Here is a 13031-nt window from a genome sequence, read left to right as displayed (position 1 = left end):
TCAAAACACCAAACGCACAAAACAAAGAAAGAATATTAAGCGCAGTACGGGAAAAAGGTCAAGTAACATATAAAGGCAGACCTATCAGAATCACACCAGACTTTTCGCCAGAAACTATGAAGGCCAGAAGATCCTCGACAGATGTCATACAGACCCTAAGAGAACACAAATGCCAACCCAGGTTACTGTATCCTGCAAAACTCTCAATTAACACAGATGGAGAAACCAAGATATTCCATGACAAAACCAAATTTACACAATGTCTTTCTACAAATCCAGCACTACAAAGGATAATAAATGGTAAAGCCCAACATAAGGAGGCAAGCTATACCCTAGAAGAAGCAAGAAACTAATCGTCTTGGCAACAAAACAAAGAGAAGAAAAGCACACAAACATAGCCTCACATCCAAATATGAATATAACAGGAAGCAATAATCACTATTCCTTAATATCTCTCAACATCAATGGCCTCAACTCCCTAATAAAGACATAGATTAACAAACTGGATACGCAACGAGGACCCTGCATTCTGCTGCCTACAGGAAACACACCTCAGAGACAAAGACAGACACTACCTCAGAGTGAAAGGCTGGAAAACAACTTTCCAAATGGTCGGAAGAAGCAAGCTGGAGTAGCCATTCTAATATCAAATAAAATCAATTTTCGACTAAAAGTCATCAAAAAAGATAAGGAAGGACACTTCATATTCATCAAAGGAAAAATCCACCAAGATGAACTCTCAATCCTAAATACCTATGCCCCAAATACAAGGGCACCTACATACGTAAAAGAAACCTTACTAAAGCTCAAAACACACACTGCACCTCACACAATAATAGTAGCAGATTTCAACACCCCACTCTCATCAATGGACAGATCATGGAAACGGAAATTAAACAGAGACGTATACAGACTAAGAGAAGTCATCAGCCAAATGGACTTAACGGATATTTATAGAACATTCTATCCTATAGCAAAAGGATATACCTTCTTCTCAGCTCCTCATGGTACTTTCTCCAAAATTGACCATATAATTGGTCAAAAAACGGGCCTCAACAGGTACAGAAAGATAGAAATAATCCCATGCGTGCTATCGGACCACCACGGCCTAAAACTGGTCTTCAATAACAATAAGGGAAGAATGCCCACATACACGTGGAAATTGAACAATGCTCTACTCAATGATAACCTGGTCAAGGAATAAATAAAGAAAGAAATTAAAAACTTTTTAGAATTTAATGAAAATGAAGGTACAACGTACCCAAACTTATGGGACACAATGAAAGCTGTGCTAAGAGGAAAACTCATAGCGCTGAGTGCCTGCAGAAAGAAACAGGAAAGAGCATATGTCAGCAGCTTGACAGCACACCTAAAAGCTCTAGAACAAAAAGAAGCAAATACACCCAGGAGGAGCAGAAGGAAGGAAATAATCAAACTCAGAGCTGAAATCAACCAAGTAGAAACAAAAAGGACCATAGAAAGAATCAACAGAACCAAAAGTTGGTTCTTTGAGAAAATCAACAAGATAGATAAACCCTTAGCCAGACTAACGAGAGGACACAGAGAGTGCGTCCAAATTAACAAAATCAGAAATGAAAAGGGAGACATAACTACAGATTCAGAGGAAATTCAAAACATCATCAGATCTTACTATAAAAGCCTATATTCAACAAAACTTGAAAATCTGCAGGAAATGGACAATTTCCTAGACAGATACCAGGTATCAAAGTTAAATCAGGAACAGATAAACCAGTTAAACAACCCCATAACTCCTAAGGAAATAGAAGCAGTCATTAAAGTTCTCCCATCCAAAAAGAGGCCAGGTCCAGACGGGTTTAGTGCAGAATTCTATCAAACCTTCATAAAAGACCTCATACTAATATTATCCAAACTAATCCACAAAATTGAAACAGATGGATCACTACCGAATTCCTTCTATGAAGCCACAATTACTCTTATACCTAAACCACACAAAGACACAACAAAGAAAGAGAACTTCAGACCAATTTCCCTTATGAATATCGACGCAAAAATACTCAATAAAATTCTGGCAAACCGAATCCAAGAGCACATCAAAACAATCATCCACCATGATCAAGTAGGCTTCATCCCAGGCATGCAGGGATGGTTTAATATACGGAAAACCATCAACGTGATCCATTATATAAACAAACTGAAAGAACAGAACCACATGATCATTTCATTAGATGCTGAGAAAGCATTGACAAAATTCAACACCCCTTCATGATAAAAGTCCTGGAAAGAATAGGAATTCAAGGCCCATACCTAAACATAGTAAAAGCCATATACAGCAAACCAGTTGCTAACATTAAACTAAATGGAGAGAAACTTGAAGCAATCCCACCAAAATCAGGGACTAGACAAGGCTGCCCACTCTCTCCCTACTTATTCAATATAGTTCTTGAAGTTCTAGCCAGAGCAATCAGACAACCAAAGGAGGTCAAGGGGATACAGATCGGAAAAGAAGAAGTCAAAATATCACTATTTGCAGATGATATGATAGTTTATTTAAGTGATCCCAAAACTTCCACCAGAGAACTACTAAAGCTGATAAACAACTTCAGCAAAGTGGCTGGGTATAAAATTAACTCAAATAAATCAGTAGCCTTCCTCTACACAAAAGAGAAACAAGCCGAGAAAGAAATTAGGGAAACGACACCCTTCATAATAGACCCAAATAATATAAAGTACCTCGGTGTGACTTTAACCAAGCAAGTAAAAGATCTGTACAATAAGAACTTCAAGACACTGAAGAAGGAAATTGAAGAAGATCTCAGAAGATGGAAAGATCTCCCATGCTCATGGATTGGCAGGATTAATATAGTAAAAATGGCCATTTTACCAAAACCGATCTACAGATTCAATGCAATCCCCATCAAAATACCAATCCAATTCTTCAAAGAGTTAGACAGAACAATTTGTAAATTCATCTGGAATAACAAAAAACCCAGGGTAGCTAAAACTATCCTCAACAATAAAAGGTCTTCAGGGGGAATCACTATCCCTGAACTCAAGCAGTATTACAGAGCAATAGTGATAAAAACTGCATGGTATTGGTACAGAGACAGACAGATAGACCAATGGAATAGAATTGAAGACCCAGAAATGAACCCACACACCTATGGTCACTTGATTTTTGACAAAGGAGCCAAAACCATCCAATGGAAAAAAGATAGCATTTTCAGCAAATGGTGCTGGTTCAACTGGAGGTCAACATGTAGAAGAATGCAGATCGATCCATGCTTATCACCCTGTACAAAGGTTAAGTCCAAGTGGATCAAGGACCTCCACATCAAACCAGACACACTCAAACTAATAGAAGAAAAACTAGGGAAGCATCTGGAACACATGGGCACTGGAAAAAAATTTCCTGAACAAAACACCAATGGCTTATGCTCTAAGATCAAGAATCGACAAATGGGATCTCATAAAACTGCAAAGCTTCTGTAAGGCAAAGGACACTGTGGTTAGGACAAAACGGCAACCAACAGATTGGGAAAAGATCTTCACCAATCCTACAACAGATAGAGGCCTTATTTCCAAAATATACAAAGAACTCAAGAAGTTAGACCGCAGGGAGACAAATAACCCTATCAAAAAATGGGGTTCAGAGCTAAACAAAGAATTCACAGCTGAGGAATGCCGAATGGCTGAGAAACACCTAAAGAAATGTTCAACATCTTTTGTCATAAGGGAAATGCAAATCAAAACAACCCTGAGATTTCACCTCACACCAGTGAGAATGGCTAAGATCAAAAACTCAGGTGACAGCAGATGCTGGCGAGGATGCGGAGAAAGAGGAACACTCCTCTATTGTTGGTGGGATTGCAGACTGGTACAACCATTCTGGAAATCAGTCTGGAAGTTCCTCAGAAAATTGGACATTGAACTGCCTGAGGATCCAGCTATACCTCTCTTGGGCATATACCCAAAAGATGCCCCAACATATAAAAAAGACACGTGCTCCACTATGTTCATTGCAGCCTTATTTATAATAGCCAGAAGCTGGAAAGAACCCAGATGCCCTTCAACAGAGGAATGGATACAGAAAATGTGGTACATCTACACAATGGAATATTACTCAGCTATCAAAAACAACGACTTTATGAAGTTCGTAGGCAAATGGTTGGAACTGGAAAATATCATCCTGAGTGAGCTAACCCAATCACAGAAAGACATACATGGTATGCACCCATTGATAAGTGGCTATTAGCTCAAATGCTTGAATTACCCTAGATGCCTAGAACAAATGAAACTCAAGACGGATGATCAAATGTGAATGCTTCACTCCTTCTTTAAAAGGGGAATAAGAATACCCTTGGCAGGGAAGAGAGAGGCAAAGATTAAAACAGAGACTGAAGGAACACCCATTCAGAGCCTGCCCCACATGTGGCCCATACATATACAGCCACCCAATTAGACAAGATGGATGAAGCAAAGAAGTGCAGACCGACAGGAGCCGGATGTAGATCGCTCCTGAGAGACACAGACAGAATACAGCAAATACAGAGGTGAATGCCAGCAGCAAACCACTGAACTGAGATTAGGACCCCGGTTGAAGGAATCAGAGAAAGAACTGGAAGCGCTTGAAGGGGCTCGAGACCCCAAAAGTACAACAATGCCAAGCAACCAGAGCTTCCAGGGACTAAGCCACTACCTAAAGACTATACATGGACTGACCCTGGACTCTGACCCCATAGGTAGCAATGAATATCCTAGTAAGAGCACCAGTGGAAGGGGAAGCCCTGGGTCCTGCTAAGCCTGAACCCCCAGTGAACTAGTCTATGGGGGGAGGGCGGCAATGGGGGGAGGGTGGGGAGGGGAACACCCAGAAGGAAGGGGAGGGGGGAGGGGGATGTTTGCCCGGAAACCGGGAAAGGGAATAACACTCGAAATGTATATAAGAAATACTCAAGTTGATAAAAAAACAAAACAAAACAAAACCAAAAAAAAATATATAAAATTAGCAAAACAAATCCAAATAATTATACAAACTACAACTAAGTAGAATTAGTCTGGGTATTTAACGGTGATTCAACACTCAAAATTCAATTAATGTAATTCACCATATAGTCAAGTTAAATAAGAAAAGTAATTTGTTTATATTAATAGATATAGAAACCCAACATCTTTTTACATTAAAAACTAAGTAATCTAAGATTGAGAGGAGCTTTCATGTATGTGTTTGTGTGTATGTGTGTGTGTGTGTAGGCCATAAGTCAATGTCAGGTGTCTTCTGACTTCTTGGGACAGGGTCCCTCACAGAACCTGGCACTTACCAACTAGGTAGATAGACTGGCAGTCAAGTCTCCACCTGCCCAGTACTTGGATAAGTTCAGGAGCACACTGGCACATGGGCACTTTAAGTGGGTGCTGGGGACCTGAACTCAGGTGTTCATGCTTGGGTAGCAAGTTTACTTTACCACCAAGCCATCTCCCCAGCCTTGAAGGGAATGTTTTGAATTGGGTTAAAAAAAATTACAAAAAACCCTGAAGAGCTAACATATCAAGTGGTCAAAAACTTCAAACTTACCCACTAAGAACAGAAACAAGGTAAGGAAGTCCCCCTTGAATCTAGAATATCCCCAAAGGCACATGCTGAGTGGCTTTGTTCCCAGCCCGTAACAGAACAACTAGGAAGTGGTTGAAACTTAGGAGTGAATCATAGTGCAAAGTTAAGTGACGGTGAGCATGCCATGGATACTGAGATCCTTCTGTGGCTCTGTTTGTGCTCCATGATCCCTTTCACAGGCTGTATCTCTCTTCCTGCCTCACTGCTTCCTGGCTACCATGAAGTGAGCAGGTCTCTGCTACACCTCCTATCATGATGCACTGTACCAGATGAGCACAAAGCAACAGGGTACGTGGTATAGATTGGAACCATGAACCAAAACAAACCTTTTCAGTATAAATCTTCTAAAATGTGTATAGGAGCTATTATGTGAAGAAAACAAATTCTTACGATGAAATTGAAAACATTACAAATGGAGAAATACTTTACATTCAGAACTGTAAGTAGAATACTGCTCAAGAGTAAGGAATGAGAAAGGAGCACACTGGGTTTTAGGGCAGTGAAAATAGCATGTTAATTATGACAAAGACGGCATGTTGTCATACGTGGATCCCACACCACAGAATGCAGAGCATCAAAGGGAACCAGCCCTCTTGTAAGCTATCAGCCTTGGCAACTGTGCACATGTGGGCACATGAGCTGTGCTGAGTGTAACACTCTCAGGGAGAACATTGACAGTGTGTGCGTGCAGGGAAATTCTCTGTACATGCTTCGGAATTGTGTTAGGAACTTAAAATTGCTCTAAAATTATATTTTATTAAAAAGATAGAGCAGAAAAGAGAAATTGTGACTTAGAGATAAATATTGAAAAATTGGAGGCAAAGACATGGAAAAGGATTGCATACTTCTGAGAGCACACACTAGAGGTTAAAAGCCAGTGAGTCCATGGATGGCAGGAAATCACAATGATTGGGCCTAAGTACAGAGCTCCATCGCCTGGATTTGAAATCAGACTCCATCCAGCATTACTGGCGAGAGAAACCTGGACAAATTACTTGACCTCTCTGTGTATCAGGTGTCACTTTTAAAATGGTAGGAAAAGCGCTTTCATAGGTCTGCTGTGGAGATTTCTGGGTAGTTAAAGGCAAAGTGTTTAAACAGTGTTCTATATACAGGTCTGCTTTTCGTAATCGGTGGTATTATCACCAGCATTAACAAGAACATAAATTTCTTTGTCAGTTTCAAAAACTCAGTGAGCATTTAAAAATGAAAGTCTGAGGCGCGCTCACCCGCATGCTGGACCTCCGCAACTTCTTACGGACATCTCTTCGGATGTCATTCACGGCCACAGACTCCAACTGCTGATAACGCTGGATTTCCTGGTTTATGGTTCCTTCACTTGCACCCAATTTTCTAAATGAAACAACAACAACAACAACAAAAAAAAAGAAAGAAACAAAAACCCCACCAAAATAGGGGTTATTGTAAAGAAGCAAGGAAGTACATGCGAGTTCTCCCTGTTTCTTTCAGCCTTCTCCTTCTCAGGATAGCCCAACTCCTATAAGCCTACTGCTCACACTGGTAAGTCACAGAGACACACGGACATCTGGGGAAATGCTTTCACAAGGTCTACCCACTGACCGATCTCAGGGTGCCAACAAGCTCATGAAAACCAAACATTCACATTACAGGAAAATGGATGATGATTTGGGAAGACATTTATTTTGCCTCAAGTCATTTTTCTCCCTGAGGATAAAACTCAAATTAATAGAAAATATGAATCATTCATTACATGATAATTTACAGAGAAACTTTAAAGGTCATACCTTTTATATTTAAAAACTCCTGTATTTTGGGAAATTCTGATTGAATAATAACAACAAAATCCCCACAGGTATAAGCATTTGGAGATTAGAAAAAATGAAGCTTGGCCACTAACTTGAGAAAATAAAAGTTTTAAAATGTAGCCTTATGGGGTTGGGGATTTAGCTCAGTGGTAGAGCGCTTGCCTAGGAAGCACAAGGCCCTGGGTTCGGTCCCCAGCTCCGAAAAAAAAGAAAAAGGAAAAAAAAAATGTAGCCTTATATAAGAGGAGCTTAGTGGAATTACACAACAGCTGGTGAGAGAAGTTTTAAAAAGAGAAAAGTTAAAAAGGCTACTGATGCTTACTGCCTTATCCCTATTTTTTCTAAAAAAACTGTTAATATTGACCATTAAGACTTAAAAACACACACACACACGACAGAGAGAGAGAGAGAGAGAGAGAGAGAGAGAGAGAGAGAGAGAGAGAGAGAAACTACGAATTCCCATTTATACAAGAGCAAATCTCAGTACTTTCCTCGGAGGCAGGCAGTTTTCTTAGGAGCCCATTCAGAACATCTATTTCCCTCACAGCTACACTGTCGGCTTTACTGTGAGACAACATGCCACACCAGAACGCCATGAATGCTGATTCTAACTCCTCAAAACAAAGCTCCAATCTATAAACAAGGTTAGCAAACCAACACACACATTCAACTCCGCCTATGGATGCAGTTAAGCATGATCATGCGTATAGAAGTCCTCAGCCACTCACTGCATAGAAATGAGGAGTTGTAAAGATAGAAAATTAGGATTTCAGGCTTTACTTTATTGCTTATAATCTTAGAAAAATGACTAAACTTCTTGGCACACTGATGACATCACTGATAAACTAAAAGTGTTCCTCCATCTTTGCATCCTATTATTCTATTACTAGACAATGCTTTAGTAAGTTAAAGAACAATGACATACTTAAGATCATCTATTACTTTGGCTTGTTCATTCAGTTCTCTGATGTCCACTAAACGCTTCATAATTTTTCTTCCTCTGGGTTCTCCTGGCTGACTAGAAGATGTTCCTTGTCTTCGATAATCTACAGCTTCCTTTAAAAAAAAATCAAAGTATATATGTTAATACCACTTTCAGTTTATACAGACCATCTATACTACAAAAATTAATGCCTAGATCAAAAAGAGCATGCAGGAATCAAAGCCCTCTACAGCAGGTGAGATGATTGCGCTTCTCCACTGATTCAAGCCCCATTTCATAAGGTGTCTACTGGGTTGCTACCTACATTTCCCCATGAGTGTGCTCTGCACGCTTTCAAATGGGCCTGGCTAGCCTGAGGGGAGCCCCGCATCTCTGAGTCACACAGATACTCTGCAGGAACAGAATAGCGCTGATTTGGTGGAGCCAGGCCTAGTAGGTGATTTACAAGTCGCTGCCCAAAGGTGAGTTTGTGGCCATCTCCACTTACTGAACTTCCGTCTGAACTCTAAATAATAAACAGTATTATTAATTTAAAGTTACTTTTCAAGTCAAAACTATTTAATGATACAACAGATAAATGTATTTAAAATCTCTTTATAAATCAAAACCAGAATGAAATCTGAAAGTCACTCTTTTTGCTGCTAAATAACTTGATACAACAGAGTAAACAGTATAGTTGGAAAAACACATTTTACATGTATATATCACAGCATAAACACTTTGCTTCTTGAAAGACTTATTTGTAAAACCCTTTGCTAAGACAAGATTACAGACCACAATATCCATCCATTTAGCTTTACGATGGCCAGGGCTAAACATTGGCCACCACACTCTCAGCACCAGCCAGGAAAGCTCCTCTCTTTACAGCAGGCCTTCCCTCCCGCTCTCAAGCCTCACCCCCAGTCCCAGACTCAACCCGCTGATCTACTTTCTGTGGTTATAGGTTAACTGTACCTCACTTTCAATGTTACATAGTACATCGAAGTTAAGGCACATTTCCTAAAGGCATGATTATGAAATACACAACAGCACTGTAAAATGCAGACCCAGAAATCACCACCTTCCTGCCTTCCTCTACGACAGCAACCACAACACACAAAATAGCCCGAGTTAATCCTAATTTTCCTGAAAATCCAGCCTTAAAATCCCTGACAGTGAATGCACTTACAGTATGGATGGTGGGAGACATAGTATCAACTTCATCTTCATCAGACAGGTCAGCTATATTCACTGAATTGAGGTCAGCAATGTCATCTATGTCTTCCTCTCCTGTCAGTGTTGTAAGGGTGTTGCCCAGAGCGTTAAGTCTCTTGCCGATGTTGGGGTCCATGTGGACATCAATCCCACACATTTTCCACAATACATTCAGTGTCCAGGTTCCAGCACTACTACTTTCTGTTTAAATAAAGAAGTGGCATGTTTTCAAGTCCTAGGAATAGGAGTATACACACTTACGAACTGTACGGTGGCCATATCAGATACCCAAGGCCTTTCACAGCAAGACCTGCTCCAAACGCCAGGCAGTGCTGGCTTCCATGTATACAGTGTGTATGTTACTCTACTATATAATAGCATGGCTCTTTATCCCTCTGGGCTCAAACAGATACCTTCCCATGGATACAGCAGAAACCATTACAAACCAACGACCTACAAGGAACTAAATAAACTGGTCAAAGTAAACGTCAAAGCTACAAAACCAAAAATCTTTCTCTGAACTTGAGAAAAGGTGGATCTCTTTTAAATGAGAACATAGAAATGAGGCCATGAGCTCTTTCCAGCCACGTGATGTCATCAATTAAAGCAAAGCAAAACAAATGAACGAGCAAGTAGTGAAAGCAGCAAAAGGCAGAGCTCAGTGGGCCCTGCTGACAGTTAGATAGATGCTGCTTCCAGTTCTTTCTTCCTTCCCTGCCACAGCATTCATAAATTTAACATCAACTGCAAATGCCCCGGGGAAAGATTCTGCTTGGTTAAGCTGGTTTGGGTAGGTGCTTTCACTTGTAGACAGATAGCACTGATGAAGACGTGTGTCCTCTATCCCAGAAGGTGTGTCTGCTCAGTCCCTAGCTTCCTAGCAGTGCTGCTGGAAACTGTCTTAACTTCTTAGGCCTTTGTTGCTGGGAATGGCAGGTGTCTCTTGAGATCTCTTACTCAGGATGAATATCGAGGCTACACCTGGAAGAAGTCAAGGAACAGCAAGAAAAGAAAAGATCCCTAGGAACACTGCTGGTATCAATCAGTTTCAATGGCTCTCAACATCCAAAGAACCTTTAAGGAAATGTCTGCTGTTAGTGCACCCTGTTAACTTTTATTGTATGGGAGATTAATACTTGACATTGCTATCTTCTTGGTTGAGACACCACCACACTCACTTCCAGTTACCACCCAGCTGTTTTCCTATGCTTTAGTGCCTTTGATGGTCTCACCATTTGATCTCTTACTCAAAATTATTTACCTCCCTAGGCATCGACAAATCAACTCCTAAATGTGGCATTCGAGACTTCCCACCTTATTTTCACCTAACTCTGTTTCAAAGTGAACAGTGAACTTACCAGCTGCAGCTTGTCCTGTAGTCCTTGAACAAACCTCATAGGTACCATCTGGAACCACACCTGCACAAGAAGGAGCCCAATAATAGTTGTCAATAAAAATATGCTTGTGATTAAACATATACCACATGTTTTCTCCCAAAGACAATTACCTAAATGTAAACAGGATTTCTAGCTCTGCTAGGTTTTAAATCCTTCCCACAAAAGAACAAATTTTGGACTCAGTTGTATTATACAAATTGGAGCATTTCATTTTTATGATTTTAGCAACTTACTCATGGTTTTGGCTTTACTTGTAGCACATAATTATTAGAGTCACACTACCTGGGCATCTCTAGACAGCTTTCTATCAGCTCTAGGATTCTACGACAATTTTTGTGACACTGTGTATATAACACACACACACACACACACACACACACACACACACACACACACACACACACACACAGAGTTATTGCTGGTTCCATTTTGGATGACAGGGTCTCCCTGTGCAGCTTGCCTTGGCCTTGAAGTCATAATCCAGTCTCAGGCTGATTACAGACAAGGCACTAAATCCTAGAGAGAACATTTATATGTATGCATGTATGTATATATGTGTGCATGCATATGTGTGAGTATGTGTGCATGCATGCATGTGCGCACATGTGCATGTATGTATGTGTGCATGCATGTATGCATACATGTTTGAATGCATGTGCACACATGTATGTGTATGTGTGCATGCATGCACATATGTGTGCATGCATGTATGCATAGGTGTGTATGCATGCATATGTGCATGTATGCATATATGCATGCATTTACATATGTATGTATGTATGTATGTATGTATGTATGTATGTATGTATGTATGTATATGTGTGAGCATGTGCATAGACCTTGTGCAAGTGCCATGACATGAATGAAGAACAGGTGTTAGTTCTCTCTCCTCCAGCCCTGTGGGTCCTGGGGATTAACTCACCTTATTAGCATAATGGCAAGCACCTTTGCCAACTGAGACATTTGGCCAGCCCCATGTACGAATATTTTGAGGATGGAAGTCAATGAAAAACAAAATGACAATTAAGAACTACCACATTTGGGTGGATCTCTAAGAGTTCTATGCCAGCCTGGTCTAGAACATGAGTTCCAGGACAGTCTAGGCTGTTACATAGAGAAACCCTCTCTGGACAACAAGACAAGAACAAATGAACTGCCATGTTAGTTCAGAGATAATCTGTCATGTTTGACATCTTTTTGCCAAGGAGTATTTTATGAGGAAAATGGCTGACTGCTATGATATCAACCTCACAATCTTGTTCCTAAGCCCAGAAACATACCGTATTTTAAATGCAAAATGTTGCCACCATCTGGCTTTAACTTGGTACCTTAAACTTAGTGAAGAATATGCTATTTTTGAAATAAATCATCTCTAAACTATATAATGTAAAGAAAGAATTAAGGTTACTTACTTTCAGTAAGCTTTAATGGAAATTAAATATCACTCTAAATTTGATTAGTCCTAAGTGAAATGTCCTTTTCTAACTTTGTGTGAATTCTAAATTGGTATTCACATGTCACTTAAGGTTGGAGTGATTTCCTTTTATATATTTTAAAATTTTTATTGGATATTTTATGTATTTACATTTCAAATGTTATTCCCCTGCCCCTTTCCTGGTTCCTCACTTTCCCCTCCCCCCACCCCCTGCTTCTATGAGGATGCTCCCACTCCCACCCACTCACTCCCACCTCAATGCCTTGGAATTCCCCTACATTGTGGAAATGAGCCTTCACAGGACCAAGAGCTTTTCCTCCTACTGATCCTAGACAATGCCATCCTCTGCTATATATTTTGCTGGAGCCATGGGTCCCTCCTTATGTATTCATTGGTTGGTGGGTTAGTCCCTTGGAGCACTGGTGGGGTCTGGTTAGTTGATATTGCTGTTCTTCCTATGGGGTTTCAAATCCTTTCAGCATCTTCAGTCCTTAACTCAATTGGGGCCTAATGATTAGCTGCAAGCATCCTTATCTGTATCAGTAGGGCTCTGGCTAAGTCTCTCAGGAAACAGACATATCTAGCTCCTGTCAGCAAGCACTTCTTGGTATCAGCAATAGTGACTGGGTTTGGTGTTTGCATGTGGGACAGTTCAACAGGTAAGGCAGTCTCTAGATGACAT

At 40.4% G+C, this 13031-nt stretch overlaps 1 protein-coding gene across 13 annotated transcripts in view; it reads right to left on the bottom strand.

Annotated features, from left to right (window-relative positions):
- Bltp1 (bridge-like lipid transfer protein family member 1) overlaps window positions 1-13031 on the bottom strand; it is a 216622-nt gene that overhangs the window by 38471 nt on the left and 165120 nt on the right. For 9 of the 13 annotated variants that reach the window (XM_039101992.2, XM_039101994.2, XM_039101997.2 and 6 more), the window contains 5 exons: window positions 10876-10935; window positions 9492-9718; window positions 8628-8828; window positions 8306-8436; window positions 6823-6946 (listed from right to left, as the gene is read on the bottom strand). In XM_039101992.2, coding sequence (XP_038957920.1) covers window positions 6823-6946; window positions 8306-8436; window positions 8628-8828; window positions 9492-9718; window positions 10876-10935 — 743 coding nt within the window. The remainder of the gene's footprint in view (window positions 1-6822; window positions 6947-8305; window positions 8437-8627; window positions 8829-9491; window positions 9719-10875; window positions 10936-13031) is intronic. The other 4 variants (XM_039102001.2, XM_063281567.1, XM_063281568.1 and 1 more) reach the window with 1 other exon arrangement.

The sequence above is a fragment of the Rattus norvegicus genome, chromosome 2 (genome assembly GCF_036323735.1).
Source record: "Rattus norvegicus strain BN/NHsdMcwi chromosome 2, GRCr8, whole genome shotgun sequence".
NCBI classification, from domain to species: domain Eukaryota; kingdom Metazoa; phylum Chordata; class Mammalia; order Rodentia; family Muridae; genus Rattus; species Rattus norvegicus.
The sequence above is the reverse complement of the archived record's forward strand: the minus strand, read 5'-3'. Positions and strand labels throughout refer to the sequence as shown.